The sequence below is a fragment of the Mustela nigripes genome, chromosome 13 (assembly GCF_022355385.1).
Source record: "Mustela nigripes isolate SB6536 chromosome 13, MUSNIG.SB6536, whole genome shotgun sequence".
Taxonomy (NCBI): Eukaryota; Metazoa; Chordata; class Mammalia; order Carnivora; family Mustelidae; genus Mustela; species Mustela nigripes.
The window spans coordinates 18872235-18892459 of record NC_081569.1 but is presented as its reverse complement, the minus strand read 5'-3'; the positions used below and the strand labels follow the sequence as shown (position 1 = coordinate 18892459).

General features: G+C 47.4%; 1 protein-coding gene across 3 annotated transcripts in view; it reads left to right on the top strand.

Annotated features, from left to right (window-relative positions):
• Positions 1–20225, top strand: part of PCSK6 (proprotein convertase subtilisin/kexin type 6) — a 180593-nt gene that overhangs the window by 82514 nt on the left and 77854 nt on the right. For all 3 annotated transcript variants that reach the window (XM_059371683.1, XM_059371682.1, XM_059371684.1), the window contains 2 exons: positions 12225–12397; positions 17145–17357. In XM_059371683.1, the coding sequence (XP_059227666.1) occupies positions 12225–12397; positions 17145–17357 (386 nt within the window). The remainder of the gene's footprint in view (positions 1–12224; positions 12398–17144; positions 17358–20225) is intronic.

Below are 20225 nucleotides of genomic sequence, written 5' to 3'. Positions count from 1 at the left end.
AGCTCAGGTCATGATCCCAGGGTTCTGGGATCGAGCCTGGCATCAGGCTTCTTGCTCAACCAGGAGCCTGCTTCTCCCTCTCCTCCCTCTGCCACTCCCCCACCCCACTCATGCTGACTCTCTCCTCCCAAATAAAATAATAAATAAAAAAATATATAAATTATAAAAATAAAAATAATATAAATATATTAATATAATTCATTATTTAGTATGTATAGTATAATATATAATCATATTGATTATTAAATATAATAATATAAAATAATAAAAATAAAAATATTGATGAGAACATTTGTTGAGTTGTGAGTTCTTCCATATACTGGTTATCTGTCTAGTTGTTCTATTAATTGCTGAGAGAGGAGTATTGAAGTATTCAACTATAATTGTGAATTTGTATATTTCTCCTTTAAGTTCTACCAGTTTTTGTTCATATATTTAGCAGCTCTGTTGTTTGGGTCTTACACATTTAGATTACTAACTCTTGGAGGGGTATAGGTGGCTTAGCTGGTTAAATGTCTGCCTTGGGCTCAAGTCATAATCCTGAGGTCCTTGGGTTGAGCCTGGATAGGGCTCTCTGCTTGGTGGGGAGCCTCCTTCTCCCTCTCCTTCTGCCTGCTTCCCTGCCTACTTGTGCTCTCTCTCTGTCAGATGAATAAATGCAATCTTTAAAAAAAAAAAAAAGGTTGCTATATGTTTTTGGTGAATTGGCCCTTTAATCATTATAAAATACCTCTTTCTATCTATGATAATTTCCTTTGCTCTGTAGTCTGTCTCATATTAATATAGCTACATCTGTTTTCATTTGATTAAGTTTTTGTATTAGTGATGTTTTTTTTTACCCTTTACTCTCATCCTGCCTGTATCATTATATTTGAAACGACTTTCTTGTAGATGGCATATATTTGGGCCATGTTTTTTAATCCACGCTGCCGATCTCTGCCTTCTAATAATTGCCATATTTAGATCATTTACACTGAATGTAATTATTAATGTGTTGGGATTGAAGTTTACTATTTTAGCTTTTGTTTTTGTTTGTTCTCTCTGTTTTTAGTTTCTTTTTTTTTTGCCTTCCTATAGGTTATTTTAATACTTTTTAGAATCTATTTTGTTTATCTATAGCCTTTTCTTTTTTTGAGAGAGAGAGCAATAAGGGTAGGGAGGGGTAGAGGGAGAGAGGGAGAGAGAGAGAATCCCAAGGAGCCCAAGATGGGGCTCAGTCTCACAACCCTGAGATCATAACCTGAGCCAAAATCAAGAGTTGAATGCTCAACCAACTGAACCATCCAGGCGCCCCTGTCTATGGCCTTTTAAAGTGTATCTTCTTACATAACTTTTTTTAGTGATTTCTCTTGGTATTACATTATATATACACATCACAGCATTTTACCCGCTTGAGTGAGGTATGGAAGCCTTACCTCTCTTATATCCTATTACCCTGTCCTGTTTGTAATTGTCTTCAATATATCTCTACATACATTCAGAACCACATCAGATGGTATTGTAATTTTTGCTCAAATCATTTAACAGAATTTAGAAAACTCGAAAGAAGGAAAGCCTATTGTAGTTGTGTCTTGCCAGATTTGGATAGAATTTAGCCATTAGATCTTCTAGTACTTTTTCAGCGCTGCTGTCTTTCTCCTCTCCTTCTGGGACTCCAGGGACATGAACCTTAGATCTTTTGTTATAGTTCCAGAAGTCTCTCAGACTCCATTCATTTTTATTGAGTTTTGCCACTGTTAATATTTTCTTTTATTTTTTAGTCTGTTTTCTCTCTGTCATCAGACTGGGCAATTTCAATTATTCTGTCTTCCAGTTCACTCTTTTCTTTCTTCTGTCCAGTGCATTCTGTTGTGAAATTCATTCACTTAGTTTATTTTGATTATTGTATTTTCAGATCTAAAATTTCTACTTGCTTCATATGGATATGTTTATTTCTTGGCTGAGACTTTCTTTGTTGAGGTTTTATATTTTCTCATTTGTTGCAAGCCTATTTGCAATTGCTCAGAGAAACATTTGTACCATCACTGCTTTGAAATCTTTACCAAAAAATCTGATGCCCTTTTTTACCTCTGTATTGGCATCTGTTTAGTGTCTTGTATCATTCCATTTGAGGTCTTGCTAATTCTTTTTATGATGTGTGACTCTAAGTTGAAACCTGTACATATTTCTATTATACTATAACACACTGGATCTTATTTAAACCTTCTGTTTCAGATGGCTGTCTCAGACACTGCTTGGGGTGGGGGGTGGGGGGGAGCTTCACTGCTTCATTGTTGCCAGGTATAGACAGACACTCAGGTCTGCTCAGTCACTCACTATTGGCATCTGAGAGTAGGAGGGCTTCTTATCAGTGCTGAGCAGGGTGGGAGGTCCAGCTCCTCATGTGGCCTCTAGTTGGGGGGTCATCTTACTCTGGCTGGTGATGAAAACCCTGACTTATCACAAGGCCTCCTGATACGACCCCCTGGGAGGGAGAGCGATGCCTTCTCACTGCCAGGTAGTGTGGAAGACCAAGCTTCCCCACAGGACCTTCACTGACACCATGGGGTAAGCCTCTTTTTAGGTTGGCAGGGGAAAAGCCGTGCTTTTGTTCACCTAGAAGGGGTGTTAGAGTTCATTATAGCCTGGCAGGGGTGAAAGTTGAGGCTCCCCACTTGGTCTTTGCTGTGTGAGTGGGGGTCATGCCACAGGGTTGTCTGTGCCCTTTGGCTAGAGTGGTGATTGTGCAAAAAGTTTCTGTCTTGCTGGGTCTCCCTTTGTTGGTGCTTTGGCTAGAGGAAACAGGCTTTGGGGGACTTTTTGGTCTGCTCCCATTGGTACTTCTAGGTTGCCAGCATCTCTGTTTCCAAATCTGGGATATGGGAGACAAAAAAGAATCTCAGGGAACTCACCAGCATGTAGTTCTCTAGCTCACAAGATCCTGAGATAGTCTGCCTTCTTCTACCTTTCGGGAATCTTATGTTTATTTCTTGCACAGTGTCCAGGCTTTTGGCTTTTCTTAGCAGAAAGAATGGGGAGAAGTGCTTCCAGTTGCCTTTTTTTTTTTTAAATGCAATATTTTCTTACAAATGTGAGGGATATTAGCAATACTTCCTTTGAAGTTTTCTTCACATTTGCTGCATTAATGGTATCCCCTTGGGTTTGTCTTGCTGTTGTCATTTTGTTTAGCTTTTTAATTTGGTGGTTCTCTTTCTTGACTTTGGTTTTCCTCCTAATTGCTGATTGGCGGTCCACTCGTGTTTTGTGCTCACAGATCCTTGTTTGGTTGTGGCGGTTGTCAGGCCTGATGGTAGCAGTCTGTCTGTGATGTGGGAGGTAGAGGGACCTGCTGCTGGATAATGTCACTTCTGGCATGGTGGTACGTGGATTCCCTCTGCCCAAGGGAGGCACTGGCCTCCCTCTCTAGCAACAGGGCCTTCTTGACTATATTAAGTGTTTGCATAGAGCCTGCTGCTGCTTCCTCCTCTCAGCCTGGAGGAGGAGCCAGCTAACCTCCTCCTTCCTTAGCTCCTCCCACCCATGCTTGCTCCTCCCACCCTGACAACACCAGGCCTAGGGATGTCAGGCGCTTCTGGAATTTTTCCTGCTGGCTGATCCTATCTGTTTGCTGTCTGTCCACCATTCCTCGAAAGATCTCATCTTCCGAGGATCTTGTTTTCCAGGACTGTTCCTGATTTTTTTTTTCTTCCCTTTATCACGTTATTTCTGAGGCTTTGGACCCTGAGGAGAGGGAGACGGAGCTCTCAGTTTTCCCGTCATGGCCCAGTCTCCTTAGTGTTTTTCTTGTGATGACAGTAATAGCTCTCGCTGGTTGCGCAGAACGATCCTGAGTTGGAATTACTACAGCCATTTCCTACCCTGGGAAAGCGATAATCAGAAGTCACCTGCCACGTCTAGGCTCACACCCCTACAAGGAGGCAGAGCCCAGATGTGAACTCGGGCCTGCTGACTTGAAGCCTGGCTTTTCCCTTTGTGGTGGTGTCTCTCTAATGCCGGGACCTAGCTGGGATCAGATGAGGTCAGATGCCACCAGGCCCTGTGAGCAGAAACAGAAGGAAAAAGGAAGTTTCCATGGTGTACGTGTGTATTCTTTTCCTTGACCAAATTCATATTCCTTCCAAACATAATTCTGGCCTTGTTTCTCTTTCTTAGCCAAGGCTTTTCAACCTTCATCTGATAATGGCAATAACACAGGAGGACACAGACAAAGGATAGTGGTCATCATTCCCAGCCTTTTCTCACTTAGCCTTTTGTTGTATGCCCAGCCCAGCCCACTGCTAGTGAAGCTGTCTTTTGCTGTGCGCCCCAGGTGAGCTTTGCGCAGACTTCTCCCCTTTCCAAGCCAGTGTTAAAACTGGACTGACCCCTGGGGTTCTTCTTAGGATTGCAAGACAATGTTTAGCAACAGGCATCAGGAAACTGAAAAACAGAGGTTTATCACTGACCACCTGGAAATGACACAGCTTGGGAGGGGGTGTCACAGAGCAAGGTCATAGGTACAGAGAGAGAGGATACCGTGCCCAGGTAGTGTGTATGAGCACTGGGGCTTTGTTTTATTTGGGGTTGAGGGTGGGGACCTAGGGTTTCATGGACCCACTCCATTGGTAATTGAAAATAACAAGAGTGGGAATTTAAAGGGCTGGGGAGAGAAAAGGCAAGTGGCCCAAATGGTCCCTTACCAAAATCAACCAAGATCTCTAAAACAAAGCATTAGTGTGTGTGTGTGTGTGTGTGTGTGTGTGTGTGTGTAGGGGTGGGCTGGCCCTTTATCTACTGTGGCTGTCAATTTGTTTATTCGAGATAGATAGTCTTTGAAGTGGATGCCTCTTTGAAATGGATGCCTTAAGCACAAGCTTAATCAGGCACTTGCATTACAAAAAAAAAAAAAAAAAAAAAAAACAAAACCCAAACTCAAACCAGTGAACAAAGAGGAAAACAACCTGACAGCTTTACGGTACACCTTTCTATACTCTCTATTTTCTTTCTTTTTTTTTTTTTTTTAAATTTAAATTCAATTAGCCAACATAGAATACATCATTAATTTCTGAGGTAGTGTTTGTTCAATGATTCATCAGTTGCTACGACACCCAGGGCTCATCACTTTAAAAAAAAAAAAATTATATCAGCCCTATGCCTTGTTTCCCTCTGTCTTGTTCTGGGTAACCCTGGCTCTGTCCCTCTTCACCCCTTCTGCTTCCCGTGGGCCTGGAGGCTAGGAGGACTCCCCACCCAGCAGATACTCAGAAACAGAACCGCTCCCCTGCTCAGGCCTCCACAAGTCTGTGCATCTTTTCAGCCTGTGTTTACTCTGGTTCTGGGAAGGAAAAGTGAAAAAGCAACAGCCAAATTTCCGTGGGTGTTTTTGTTCCATATTTTGATTGGGGAACTGAATCATGTTTTTCCTTTCACAAACATGAAAATGTTAAGTACATAACGGCTAAATTAATCCAGGCTCATAAATTAGTTAATTATGTTAATTCAGAGTCACAGAATTCTCAGTCTCATTAGGGTTTCCATTAAGCTGTTTAGTCTTGTGAGCCTTTTAAGAGGACAGTTTAAGCTACAGATTAATCTTCAAAGGCTCCAAGTACATGTTCAACTGCAGGAGGATTTACAAGGCGCTGGGGAGGTATGGGGGGTTTAGTGAATGTGGGCAGCTAGTGATTAGGAGCTGTGCTCTCAGGGAGCTGGGGATCCCCCCCCAACTCCTCACCCCCATATTGTTATCAAAGACCCCTACCTGCTGGGTCTAAGCATCCCTAGGCTCAGGAGCCACAGGAAGGAGGAAATGGACAAAACCTGTGTCTCCTAGGCGGCCACGCCCTCCCAAGCCCCCCCAGAGGGCAGATAAAGCTGGTTCTTGAATGTCCTGGGGTGCACCCTCTGACTCCCTGAGATTGCCCTCACAAAGGCTGAATGAGGAGTAGCTCCTTCCCGGGGTCTGCGAAAAAGAGAGACAGACAGGGAGAGAGCACATTCAAGTCTAAGTGACAGGCAAGCCGCAGATGGCCTTTGTTTGTGGCACTGTGAATATCTTATTTTTACCATCTTCAGAGGCCAGTGTGGGGCATGTGCTCCCCTACTCTATTGCAGATGCACATCCTGGCAGGGTCCCTTCCTGTCCCCACATGCAGAGGGGATATATGGGTGCCCCATCTGGCTCAGATGCATGGTGTCGTGTCCAGTGTCCTAGGCAGCCAGCTGTCCCTGAATCTCTTTGCATCACCCCCCCCCCCCCCCCCCCCCCCCCCCCCCGGTGATCCACTGTTATTCTCTGGACCCTGTTGCCTGGGCTGGAGACCAAGAGAGCCCGTCTAGATCTCAAATCTCAAGAGAGTGACTGAAGCTCTTCTAGTTTTTACCATTCTTCGAAAAATCACCAGAAGCTGATGATGGGAGAGGGACCTGTTTTAAGCTATAGCTTTCATTAGTATTTAGGCCTGGTGAGGTCAGCAAGTCAGGAGAGAGTAGCCATGGAGCAGAGCCTGTGACTCACAGTTCGAAAGAGGAGAGAGCACTCTAAGCCCAGGAGGGCGAGCACAAGGGTTGGTCAGGAGGCAGACGGAGCAAGGCAAGTTGTGGGCTGAAGCCTTTCCAGTGGTTTCTGCCAGAAGGAGTGGGCATGGCAGAATAAGCAGAGTTAGGATTGGCTCGTTTGAATAACTCCAGTGGGCTCTGGGACTGAGTGGCCGTCCTTAGTTGTCTGGTTCCTGGTTATGGGGTGATTAGGGCAGGTGGAGGTGGTCCAGAGTGCCAAGAGATCCATAAAGAAGGAGGTTGGAGGTGTGGGCTCCAGACTGATTGGTTTGTACATGGAAGACATGCCTCCTGGGAGTGTTCTTTACTGTTTTGAGGAACTGGCCAGCCCTGGGGTGGGAAGGTGAGCAGTCCCTCCAGAATCAACAAGGCCTTGAGAGGACAGAGCATCAAAATCACAGAAAATAAAAGACATGGTGAATGCCATACCCTTGCTGCCATGGGCCTCATCTCACTGACCCTGGGTCCTTACTAGGACCTGCCCAGGAGTTTGCTGGTATACTAGTGCTATACAGCTGCATTTCCACTCTGGAAGGAGATGGCCTGGCTCCATCTGAAAATCAAGAACAGAGCAAGAGACCAAGAGAGACTTGGCTTGGTCATCGACCAATGGTCCCTAAGGATTTCATGTCACAATTGCAAACGTAGATGTGCCTTAACAACTTAGCAGACCATAGCTCCTAGGGGTTCCTAGAACAAGGCTGTCATATGTGGCCACATTTAGAGATTGGAGAGTCCCATCACAGTCTTAGGCAATGAGTGGGGTTGACAGAAACCTTTCAGATTTGTAACACTTCTTTTTTTTTTTTTTTAAGATTTTATTTATTTATTTATTTGTCAGAGAGAGAGTGAGTGTGGGAGAACACAAGCAGGCAGAGGCAGAGAGAGAAGCAGGCTCCCCACTGAGCAAGGAGCCCGATGCGGGACTCGATCCCAGGACCCTAGGATCATGACCTGAGCCGAGCCGAAGGCAGTCGCTTAACCAACTGAGCCACCCAGGTGTCCCAAGATTTATAACATTTCTAAACAACTGTTGAAACCTCACTTGGCCCAGAATGGCTGCTGGTAGAACAGAATGTACTATAGTCTTAGTGGAAAAAAATAAAACGAAACAAAACAAAACAAAACCAAAAAACAAACACACGAAACCAGCTTAAACAAAAACAAAAACAAAACAAAACAAAACCAATTCTCTGTGGATTTACTAAAATAAACTCAGGATCGATGAGCAAAATGTGCTGGGGAGGCCTGTTTGTCACACTCAGGAAGCTACAATCTAATGTTACTTGCTGCCATTCATTTGCTGAAGGCAAAATACATTGCTTTTCAATAAACAAAATGTCCTGCTTGCCTGCCTTCCTCCAGAGGTCAACAACCAGGACTGATAACTGACTTCTTGTATTGAAGGGGTGTGTGTGTGTGTGTGTGTGTGTGTGTGAATGTGAGTGTGTGTGTGTGTGTGCACGCGCGTGTGTGTTCTTCTCCTTGCTTCTCCCCCACTTTTTTTTTTTTTTTTTTTTTTTTTTAGCTCACCAACAGAAATTTACTTCCTCTCAATTCTGGAGGCTAGAAGTCCAAGATCAAAGTGTTGGCAGGTTGGGTTTCCTTGCCTGCCTCCTTGGCTTGCAGATAGCTGCTTCTCGCTGTGTCCTCACATGGTCATCACTCCGTCTGTGTGTTGTCTGTGTCTGAATTTCCCCTTCTTATAAGGATACCAGTCATCTTGGATTTCGGCCCACACAGATGGCCTTGTTTTCCCGCAAATACCTCTTTAAAGATCTTATCTCCAAATCCAGTCACACTGACCTTGCCATGTCTTTTAACGTGGAGCTTCCTCAGAAAGTTCAGGGTCAATGCGGTGTCTCCAGGGCACGTCCACAGGCCTGTAGTTTGGAAAGTTGCACTCTAAATTAATGGGGAGGGAGGAGAAGGGGTAGGCAGGACGGATCACTCTGAAAAAAGGGCTGCTGGTTGTTGACACTTGACCAAGAGAACTTGTAAAATTGTTCATTTCAGCAAGTTCTCCAGAGCATGTGAAATATTGATTGGGTTCAGGGAGTTTTATAGGAACGCCTGTGTTGTTTAAAGGGAGGCAAGCCTGTGAGGTTCGCTCCTAGATGCAGCTTCTGTGCTCACCAGAGCTGTCTCCTGGGGGTTTGAGCCCCCAGAGCACTCTGAGCTGTTCACCCAGACACAAACTAGTTGGATCCTGAAGAGCACCATTGTCCTTCTCCTCTGTGCTCCTCCCACAGACAGGTGGGTCATCAGAGTGGACAGTCAGGCAGGCATCTGTCCTGCCACTGTGAACCCACCAACCACCCAGAGCTCATTTGCCAAACAAATGACTGGCCCCATTTTTTTCGTTTGGTACCTGACCATTTGTGGTTAAATGGGCCTTTCTTTTTTCATCAGAGAAATAATGACTGTTTTCTTCAATTGGGTGTTTCCAGAGAACCATTCACATTTAAGGCTAATATTGGAATAGCAGGTTTCCACTGAAAATATTTACCTTTTCTTTGTTGGCAACTTGTCAGTGTTGGGGGAAAATAGATGCTTCACTAAAATCTAAATATGTGATGCTTTCTTCCTCACACAAGAGTTACTCTTCTTCTGAGATGAAAAGCATCATGAGAGGTGTTGAGAAATTATCCTAGTTGTCTGTTTTTACATATTTTTGATGTCTCCCAGCATCTCGTTCTTGTTCAAAAGTACGCACGATCATTGAGCAGCATAGAATTGCTAAATGCCTGTATTGTACACCAGAAGCAAATAGAGTACTATACGTGCTAATTATACCGAATTTTTTTTTTTAAAGTAGGCCTTCCCACACCTATAATTTGCATGGAGAAGTCTAGAGTAACAGGTTACATTTCGGCCCTAGAACATCAGAACTGACTTTGGTTGCTTGTGTGGCTGATTGGGCCTTCTCCTGCCCCAGCAAGCCCACTGTGGTATATAAGGGTACATAGAACAAGACCACCATTTCTCCAATAACACCAGGTGCTGTGGCCTCAACAGATTGAATCCTCGTAACTCCTCAGCCAGGTAAATGTCGTGGAAGACAAGGGCTCAGAGAGTTTGAGATCCTGGTCCAAGGTTAGAGCTGAGTATTCCCACCCCAGGACTCTGTGACCCCTATTCCCTTAGCCCCTGCTACAAGCTCTCTTAATCTTGACCGAGCCCTCAGCTTTGCCACACCCCATGACCAATGTCCCTTACTGGTTATGGCCCCTATCTTTGGGCTGATGGCTCAGCAAGCACCTGGGCCTCGTGTCTCTGACACAGACGGAAGCCCTGGGCTCACAGACCAGTGACTGGAGAGGGAGAACATTTCACATCACCCTGATTCCTCTTGTCCACCCAGAAATCCGAAAAGAGGAGATGTGCTGAACTGATGGGACAACCCCACCTTTGAAAGGGAAAAAGGACCCCCGTAAGATATGTCAGCGAACTCAGCGAACTCAGATAAATTTGGCCCCCATTATAACTCCCTTGGTCTTCAAAGGGAAGTTGTTCTTACTCGGTTGAAATTAAGGATCTCTGTCTACCAAAAGGCACCATCAGCAAAATGAAAAGACAAGGCATCAACTGGGAGAAGATATTTCTAATGTGTATAGCCAACAGAGGATCCATTTCCAGTACAAACCAAACTTAGCGATGTATAGTTTAAGCAAGCATACAGTTGTATTAACACACCAGTTTTTTTAAAGGCAGTGAGACGAATCATCCCAAATCCTGAGCCATTTTCTCTGTGTGGGTAGAACCCCCAGTGGGTCATGTTTATATTTGCAGTGAATGGATGGAGGGTTCATGGGTGTCAGTCATTTTTTTAGGCTTTATCACTAACACGTGGTTACATATGATCCTTCATACCTATCAAAAAGTATGTTTTTAAAATAAAGGTAAAGGAGAGCCTGGGTGGCTCAGTGGGTTAAGCTTCTGCCTTTGGCTCAGGTCATGGTCTCGGGGTCCTGGGATCGAGCCCCCCAACAGGCTCTCTGCTCAGTGGGGAGCCTGCTTCCCCATCTCTCTCTCTGCCTGCCTCTCTGCCTACTTGTGATCTCTCTCTCTTTGTCAAATAAATAAATAAAATCTTAAAAAAAGAAAAAAAGAAAAAGAAAATAAAGGTAAAAAGTAATTCATTTTTGTTAACAATCCCGGAATTCAGTGTCTTTACTCCCATTTTTACATATGGGGAAACTGAGGCTCAGTGGGTTCACAATAGCCACTAACATGCACATTGGGGGCTTACTGTCAGTCACTTGACCCGAATCAACTTTTTTAGTTTTTCCGGCACCTCTGTAGGTACTATAACGTTCATCAGGAAATGGAGGCCTGGTTGACATGAGGTAGACTGTGAGGGGAAGCGCTGCCTGGCCAGGGTGCGCGGGAGGGGAGGCTGCAACCATTTACAATCGCGTCTTAGAAGAGTCTTAAATGGTGCAGGGAAATGTTGTGTATGAAGTTCTGTGGTAAAAAAAAAAAAAAAAGAACTTGGAGAGAAAGTGCATGTTGGGGCCAAAGAAAAGTACTGGAAGAAAATAAGCAAAATATTATCACTAGTGATTTCTCTATTTTCCAAACTTTCTGCAGAGAGCAATATGTGATGCTTATAATCAGAAAAAGTCCTCTTTTCTGTTATGTCTTAAATAGCTCGAGATTTTTCAAATTCATTGGCACGACCACCACACACATGGGGCAGGGCCTGGTGGGAGAGGGGCTCCTGGGGGCCTCTGAGGCCAGGTGGCTGTGGGGACCGAGCAGAGTCACCCAGCATGCTGATCCGGGGTCGGGTGGCCCCAGTTTTCTAAGTCTCCCTCCGAGAGGTCTGATTTTATGTATCTGCTACTGTCCAGGCAGGAGGTGCTGGTTGCCTGTCATTACCGCTGTTTCCCCATCATGTGCCAGCATCACTGGGACCCCTCTCTGGGTGGGGCCTGGGAACACGACACCTGCTAGATATAGACTGTGATCAGATAGAGACAAAGGCTGGACACGGGGTGGGTGGGGACACTACCCCCAGCCGAGGACGCAGGCACTGGGAGAGGCTCGTGGCTCCCTCCCTCTCTTTCTAGGGTGCTCTTGAGGAAGGGGTACCCCCACCACCTAAAGGCCCCTCTGGGAAACACAAAGCCTGAACACACACTGCGATATAAGAAGCCCTAGGGTGTGCCTCTCCGTCTTCCAGGTGAAAAGCTCCTAGTTACAAATCAGAGATGGGAGTAATTAAAAAAAAAAAAAAAAGAAAGAAAGAAAAAGAAAGAGAAATGAACTGTTGACAGCAGGGAAAGTTGAAAATGACTCCAGAGTTCTATTATAGAAATAATCATCATCGTCCTTCTATTATGTTCCTCTTTTAAGTACCAGAGTGACAGCGTGCTACCAAGGAAACGGTTTAAATCCTATCTTTTCCAAACAGTTCTGTTTCCTGCGCTGCTGTCCCGTGCTGGGGAAACTGCAGCGTGGGCCAGATGGCATTTGAATTCCTTCACACCGACCAGCACAGGATGGGGAGAGAGGTTTTCCAGAATGCAGCTGGAAGATTCCAGAGCTGGGTGGGGCATGGGGGGAGGACTCTCTGGCTGGGCCCCGGCAGTTGCGGGGTCCCCTGTGCCCTGAGGTCACGGTCTGTGCGGCCCTGAAAAGTGCAAAGCAGGGATGCACGGGCCCTCATTGTGTGCTTTCAGGCATCCGCATGCTGGACGGCGACGTGACCGATGTCGTTGAGGCCAAGTCACTGGGGATCAGACCCAACTACATCGACATTTACAGCGCCAGCTGGGGGCCGGACGACGATGGGAAAACGGTGGACGGGCCTGGCCGGCTGGCTAAGCAGGCCTTCGAGTACGGCATTAAAAAGGTGGGAGTCATCTAGGGCTACGGGGGATCTGGCCAGGGTGGGGGAGAATAGTTTAAATTAAAAAAAAAAAAAATTTAAAAATTAGAGTGACACAGGCCAGAGTCCCCCAAAATGGGGCCAGGAAGGCCCTGCTGTGCCGTGACCAGGGTGAGGGAGAAGTCATTTCGGGGCTCAGGGGAGTGACTGTCTACCAGCCAGAGCAGAAGGACTTCACCTTGTCATGGAGTGACATTCCAGCAGGTGCCTGCTGGTCACCCACCAGGCCCAGGACTCTGGTTGAAGCCTGACAGCCCCCAACTCACCCCAGCTGAGAGGTGTAGGCAGGTGGGCAGTAGGTGTCCTGGTCTAACTACCTGGCCTATTCCTTGTGTAGGTGGGAGGGATGTCCTGGGCCTCACACCCCCACCCCCCACCGCCGTCCCTGCCACCAAACCAGAAGTCTTAGCCTTGTTGACCTCCCTGCCAGCACACAGTTTAACATGTTCAGGATGTCTTGGGTAGAGCCTCAGCAGGGACCCAACAGAGCAAACTTTCTAGTGCAGCTTCTCTGCCGACCAGCCGAGGGAAAGCAGAGGAGGCTGGCAGGCTGCTTCTCCCCGGGCCAGGAGGCCCACCCACAGTCACTCTGTGATCATTAGTCCTGGATCCTTGGGAGTCAAACATGCAGGGGGAGGGCGAGAGGGACCTGGAGATGACCCAGTTCTTACAAGCCAGCTGGTGAGGCAGATTTCCGGGCGAGGACAGCTTCTTGGAACAGACAGATGGAGCTGCGGTCAGTGTCCGGGTGGCCCTGGGTGGCCCAACAAGGCCCAACCCGGAGTACAAGGTATGGCCTGGTGATGCTGGTGGGGGCTGGGCAGGAAGTCCAAGCATGCCCCGGGCCAGCGTTCATACTTCCGACTTCTCTTATGGGAGGCAGGAAAGTAGGGCTGCAAATGGGAGGTTGGGGGGATTCAGTTTCCTTTTATTAATTATACTTCAGAACGTTTTTTTAAAAAGTCTTCATTTTATTATAACCCTTACACCATAGTTAAAATGTGATTAATGAACAAATCAAATATTATCAGAGGATCCTATTAAAAGCAGCCTTTCTTTGTCTCCCCATGCCCATCCCCTAGTCCTACCCAAAAAAGAGCAATTTTTTTTTTTTTTAACTCTCTCCACTTTTTTCTTTCTTCTAAAAAATAGGACTTGATTGCTTTTCTGGATTATTGAGTTTGGTCATTTTCTAGGACCTTTTTATGGGGTCTGAGTTTTTATCTCTTTGCATGTCCCCAACCTTGCATTTGACCTCATGGTCATGCTTGGGACTCCACCCAGCTTCCTTTGTCCCCTGTGACTCTAAGAAAATGCAAAGCCTGCTTTCTGTCAGGCTGCTGAGGCCTTGGGCTGTGCCAGGTGCTGGCCCAGGGATGCTGGAAGGTTTAGGCGTGACCAAGTCAGCTGCTGCCTACAAGGGACTGCCAAGTAAAACTATCTTATCTTCCCTGTGCTTGGCTCCTACCACCCACTAGATCACATGGATCTCACTCTCGATGACAAGGAGGGCATCCTAAAAGTTAAGCTTTAATTTAAGCTGTCCATTAAAGATCGCATTTTCTGTGGGGAAGATACTGCTCGGAACGGTGTTAATCAGAAACATGTGTCATTCTGTGAGGTGATTTTGAAAGATCTGAGGTCTCAGGACAAGGTCCCCCATTTCCGAGAGAAGTCCATGATTGTTTTCAAATGATTGCTGGGTATCTCAACTTCACTTAGCTTTGTGTCAACTGAACCCATGCAGGACTTTGGAAAGTCCGGAGCTGCAGAGAAGGGCTCTTTGCATTCCAGATTCTGAAGAGCATCGGCGTTATTGGGCTGTCAGGGGAGTGAAGAAGTTTCAGAGGGCACCATGTGCCTCCCCGTCATTCTTGTCACAGTTTCTTGAAATACTGCAGCCATTCCATTTCCACCCCCAGTCATTCTGAAGTAAAATATATCGTATAGGGAGCCTTAAATCATAGCTGTCTGAAGTTGTCACTGAAAATCCTCCTGAAAGTTGATGATCTTAAACCAGACCATATCCCCCGCCCCCCCTTCTGTTTTTCTTCCTCAATGCCCCGTTTATCAGCTACAGTCTTTTCTGTCATGTCTGACTTCATCTCTGGTACATGATGGGGTTTGATGGTAGGAGACTTTGGAGACCACCATTTCATGTAGAGATGTGCCTGATGTCGGTCCTCAGGAAGCCTTACCACTCACATGGCTGGTCATCCCAAAGGGGAAAGGCAACACACCTCTGAGGCTAGGAACACTGTCCTTGTCCAGACTCTGGCCATTTGCAAGTCCTCGGGCACAGTGCTTTGGAGTTCACAGCTGAACCCTTCACTTCCCAGGGGAGGTACTGAAATAGGTTTGGATTGGGTTGAGGTTGTGACTTTCCCTGAACAGAAACACCAGTTCACAGCTAGGGTGAACTGTTGCCCTATAGCTTCTGTCCCTTGGCTTCCAAGAGCTCGGAAGTGAAAATACAATCCTCAGAGACAGCTAAAACCTGTCTTCACTCCTCAGATCTGGGTGTTTTCTCCACCTCGGTCTCACATCCTCCTCAGGAAACTTCGAAGGAGGAAGAGAGGGGCTTGATGCCTTGACACCTTAGAAAATGGATTGGTCTAGGAGTAACTGTGCAGTGTAAGGTGGAAGATGGGGACCTTTGGTATTGTGGACTCTTGTTCCTCAGAGTGGGTTCTAGAAGCAGCCATGCAGGCATCACCTGGAAGTGCAATAGAAATGCAGAATCTCAGGCACCCTCCCCCAGACCTATCGAGTCTGAGTCTGTCGTATAGCAAGACCCCCAGTGACCTGTGTGCACACTCATGTATGAGGAGTGCTGTCTGGGGGCATTTTCTGTGCTGCCAGAATAATAAGGTTGTAGCCTCCACTTTGCAAAATGACAGCCTTTCATAAATAATTTGGAATGGGGTAGGGAGCATCTTAGAGATGGTTCTCATGGACGAAAGATGGGCTCTGATGGGTTAAATACCTTGCCATTTTGATTTTAGTTTCTTTGAACTAGCTTCCAATTAATCTCTCCCTATAGGTAATTACATGCACAGACACACCACATTTCCACAGTACTTGGTGCCTTTCTTCCAGAAGGTTGACCTTTTTTGGCTAAACGTGAGTAACCTTTCTGTGGAGCTCTTGGCCATGCGGACAGGTCCACCTGGGAGACGTGCAAAGCCGAGAGAGTGAAGCAGCCTTGAGCAGCAGGACTGGGTGAACGCGAGGGACCTCCCGTGGGTTCTTTCGAGAGCCTCAGGTTAGAAACTGGAGGAAAGGTCAGAGTCATGACAAATGCTCACAAAAGAGCAAGAGACTGTCGTCCAGTTGGGCTACAAAGCGGAGAGTCATGGGGCTTTCCAAGCAGGTGGGTCTGCAGAGCCCGGGGTGGACTCGAACCCTGAGTGAGTGTAATGCTATCCAAGTCAACAGCGAGGCTTCTGTCAGACTCCATGGAGACTGCAGAATTTTGTTGCAAGTTTTCTTTAAGTTGGCCAGTTCTTGAGCATGAGTATCATTTTTCTCCCACGTGTTTGGAAAGGAGGGTCCTTGGCAAGGATACCAAAGTCACCAGCCCTGTGGGTTGGGTTTCATGGTGATAGGTGTTGGCGCTGCTCTCTGGGGCTGGCTGGGCATCACCAACAGGTCTAGCCACTCAGACAGAATGGGTCAGTTCCCCCTGGGGGTGGTTCATCGTTAACTAGTGTTTGGGACTGGGGCGAGCACGATTGAGTCAAAAGTCACTGATTCTGTGGGTGTGGGATGAAACAGAGCCACAGGAACTGACCCTGACTGCCACTGTCTTTCAAATACTTGCTTTCATGTGTATGTTCGGAAAAATGAAAACAGTGAAGCCTCTGGCTTTGATTGGTGTTGACCATCTGACCGCTTTATTTTTTTAATAACTTGTTTATTTATTTGATGGAGAGAGAGGGAGAGCATGAGCAGGGGGCGGGCGGAGGGAGAAGCAGACTCCCTGCTGAGCAGGTTACCCGACATGGGGCTTGATCCCAGGACCCCAGGATCATGACCTGAGCCAAAGGCAGGCTTTCAAACAACAGAGCCACCCAGGCACCACACCTGACTGCTTTAACAGTACCCGTGGCCGACACCTTGGGGTGTCATGACCTTTTTCACCTGTCCAGTCTTCACCCAGAATTCACGGTGCCACCCCCACTTTGCAAAAACCAGCTTGTTTTCTAAGACATGTGCTTCTTCCATTGGGTTTTCAGGAACATCCACCCTCTGCCCCATAGGACCAGCTCTTTCATTCCCAACAGGACTAGCTCTTACGATCTCAAAAAATTAATGTTGTAAATTCAGCCATCAACTTTCATCTCAGTAATTCCTGTGGTACTGCTCACTCTTTGTGACAAGAGGTCATAATGACGGAAACCAGACATGGATCCGGAGTTAGAACAGCTCTTTTGGCGGGGGGAAGGGAGGAGCTTGATTTTCCCCTAAAGAGCAGAGAGGGCTTTCCGGGCCATGTCCTCAGTGTGATCCTGGGATTCTGCTGTTGGAAGGCTGTCGCCAGAGGTGGGAGAGCCCAAAGAACCACGTGGCCTCCATACGGTCTGAACACATCCTTCTCAGACCCTTGGGAGGGACATTCAGAAGGAAGGACTCTGGGCAGGCGGGAGATCCAGCCCGCCAGGTTCTGGCTGCCCGGGGCCGACGCCCTGTTCTCCTCCTTCCCCTGTAGGGTCGGCAAGGCCTGGGCTCCATCTTCGTGTGGGCGTCCGGGAATGGCGGGAGAGAAGGGGACCACTGCTCCTGTGACGGCTACACCAACAGCATCTATACCGTCTCTGTGAGCAGCACCACTGAGAACGGGTACAAGCCGTGGTACCTGGAGGAGTGTGCGTCCACGCTCGCCACTACCTACAGCAGCGGCGCGTTCTACGAGCGGAAAATCGTGAGTTCTCCTGGCAAGGTGGACAGCCTAGACGCATGCTTTCGGCCCTCTGGGGGCAAGCTGCTTTCCCTCCTCCCAAAAAGAGAAGCCGGCTTGAGGCCCGTCTGTGCCGGGTCCCCGAGTACCGACCTCACCCATTGGGGAACGGGTTGTGCCTTGAGGGAAACCCCAGCCCCTTGGCTGCCACCGCAGACCCTGCCTTTCTAATTTTGGTACAAAACACCAATTAAAAGCCTCTCTTGGCTTTCAGGATCCAAAAATAGCTTTTAAGAATGGGGTGCCTTTTCAGCGCCATGCCTCCTTTTAGCTCTCTAAATTTCTGTGGTCACATCGCTTAGGATCCAACTGACTGGTTCAGTTTCAACGTGCCAGATGCAGTGAGAGAAAGTCTTGGTTTTATACTGAAGTCTTTTAGAAAGCCAAGTCTCCTTCCCCGCACTTCTTTCTCCCGACAAAAGGACTTTCCCCGCACACTTTGGACAGAGCCGTGGTTTCTGTCTGTTCCATTCCCTTCAATGAACACCAGTGTGATTTTTCTCTTAAAAAAGGGGACTGTTTACTTTCAGCATATGGGTGGAATGTGTGCTTTCTCCCTTCCCCACAGACTTTCCTACGTTAAGGAAAGCAAAGAGGGGGAGGATCTTGAGCCGAAATTCATGCAGAATTCAAATGCACAGTCATTAAGTTGGTTTTGAGACGTTTAAAAAATGAGACCATGGAGCTGGCCAGACATGGTTTAATTTTTTTTGTTTCCTTTTTTTTTTTTTTTAGATTTTATTTATTTATTTGACAGACAGAGATCACAAGTAGGCAGAGAGGCAGGCAGAGAGAGAGGAGGAAGCAGGCTCCCTGCTGAGCAGAGAACCCGATGCGGGACTCGATCCCAGGACCCTGAGATCATGACCCGAGCCGAAGGCAGCGGCTTAACCCACTGAGCCACCCAGGCGCCCGACATGGTTTAATTTTAAAGCAAGCTCATGGGGCGTCTTTTTATTTCTCCTGCCGCTGAGCCACATCTCTAGAAATCATTTGCAAATTTATGTTTCGCATTTTTTTCGGCGGGAGCAGACCGGGCTCCCTGTTACCTGCTTTGCCCCATACCGGCTGAAAGGTCAGCCGCACGGCGGCTGGGCCACCAGCCTGGCCGTGGCCCGGGCTAGTTAAGGAAGGTATTCATTTATTTTCCTTTTCTACTGAAGCACGTGCCCCTGGAACAGGCGGCTGAGATTCTGAACGGTGTCCTGTTCATTTAGGAATCTAGCTCATTGAAACACGGGCTTGCTGGAGTCTCATTAAACATGCCTGCTGGCTGGAGGCATTAGGAGGCAAAGGTTGTGTCATTGAACACTTTGTACCAAAGGCTTTGTGCTGGGACGGCTGCGTCTCCCATCCCTGGGAGCAGGGCTTGCAACTTTTATTTGCTTAATTAATCACACTGTGTGTGCGCACACCTTGGGTACAAAATGCCTTAGTTCTTTTTTCTTTCTTTCTTTTTTAAAAAAAATCTCTTCTCTGAGCAATAACATACAGTCAGAAAGGTGTACTTAAGAGGAAGATAAAAGAGAAAATCACTTAGTTGTACTTCCTGGGCTGGGCTGCTTCTCTGAGAGTATGCATGGCATTTTTGTTGGGTTTTGTTTGTTTGTTTTTGGTTGCTGTTATGGTTGTTGTTTTCGGTTAGAGTCCAGTTTTTGCCCTGAGTCCTCCAAGCGAACCTACAAGGGGATAGACTTCTCTGGGTGGTTGGCAGCTTGTCATCCATGCGGTTCAGGCAGGTGTCAGCTAGAAAGCAAGGCTCTGTCCCACCCCGTACTCTCTGTTCCTCTCTGTCGGGTGACTGCCGAGCCTGTGTTCGCCTGGAGGGAGGGAGGGATTGCCAGGAGCTGACACATGACTTCTAATAAAAGGAGTAAGCCTAGCATTACTCCTCACTCATTCATTCTCTGGCTCCTTCTTCCGTTCACTGAACTCGAGCAGAGTTGCCTGTGTGGCGTTTGGTCTCAGGAAGCGGGGACTTCCCACCTTGGCTGAGCCATTCCCTCCTCGTACGGAGGCCCCTCTGCGCTCTCCCCAGCAGCCCTCTCTCAGAGGCTGGAGAGCCAGCCACGGACCTCCCCTGCTCTTGGCAGCGTGGCCTCCTCTCCAGATAGCCTCAGTTTCCCTCTCTGGCAACCATTTACTGAATGTAAGTATGTTTCAGGCACCCGCTGGGACCTTCACCAGAAACCTTGGGAAGGTCGCATACTATGCCGATTTGCAGGGGAGGATCCTGGGGTCAGAGGTTGCATCCTTGTCCAGACTTCCCTGCCCTCAGCAGCCCTTCCTAACATCAGGATGCCTTCTGGGGGCGGAGGAGGCTGGTCTTCCCCACAGCTTCTGTCCAGTCTTCCTGGGTGTGCTTGAGACAGGCTGGATCCTGTCTCCGGATGTTTGTTAGCCCAGCCGGGATGCCATTGAGGAAGACGCTCCATCGGGAAGAGGGTCTGGATTGTGAATTCTTTCCCCGGGGTCATGCAGATTGGCTCCTGGAGACTTGCTTTTGCTGGGGGGATCTGTTTCCTCTTGCTCTCGTAACAAATTATCCCAAACATAGCAGCTTCAAAGAGTACAGAGTTACTATTTCAGAGTTGGTCAGCAGGGCAAGCGGGAGGCCTGTGTCTCTCCGTTCTGAGCCTCCTGAGGCTGAAATCCATGTTCCGGCCAGGCAGTGTTCCTTTCTAGAGGCACTACTGGAGAATTTATTCTGCGCTCATTCAGGTTGTTGGCAGACTTAGTTCCTTGTGGTTATAGGACTGAGCTCCGGTTTCCTTGCGGGCTGTCTGCGCAAGGCTGTTCTCAGCACCTCCAGGCCGCCGGCATTCTTTGGCT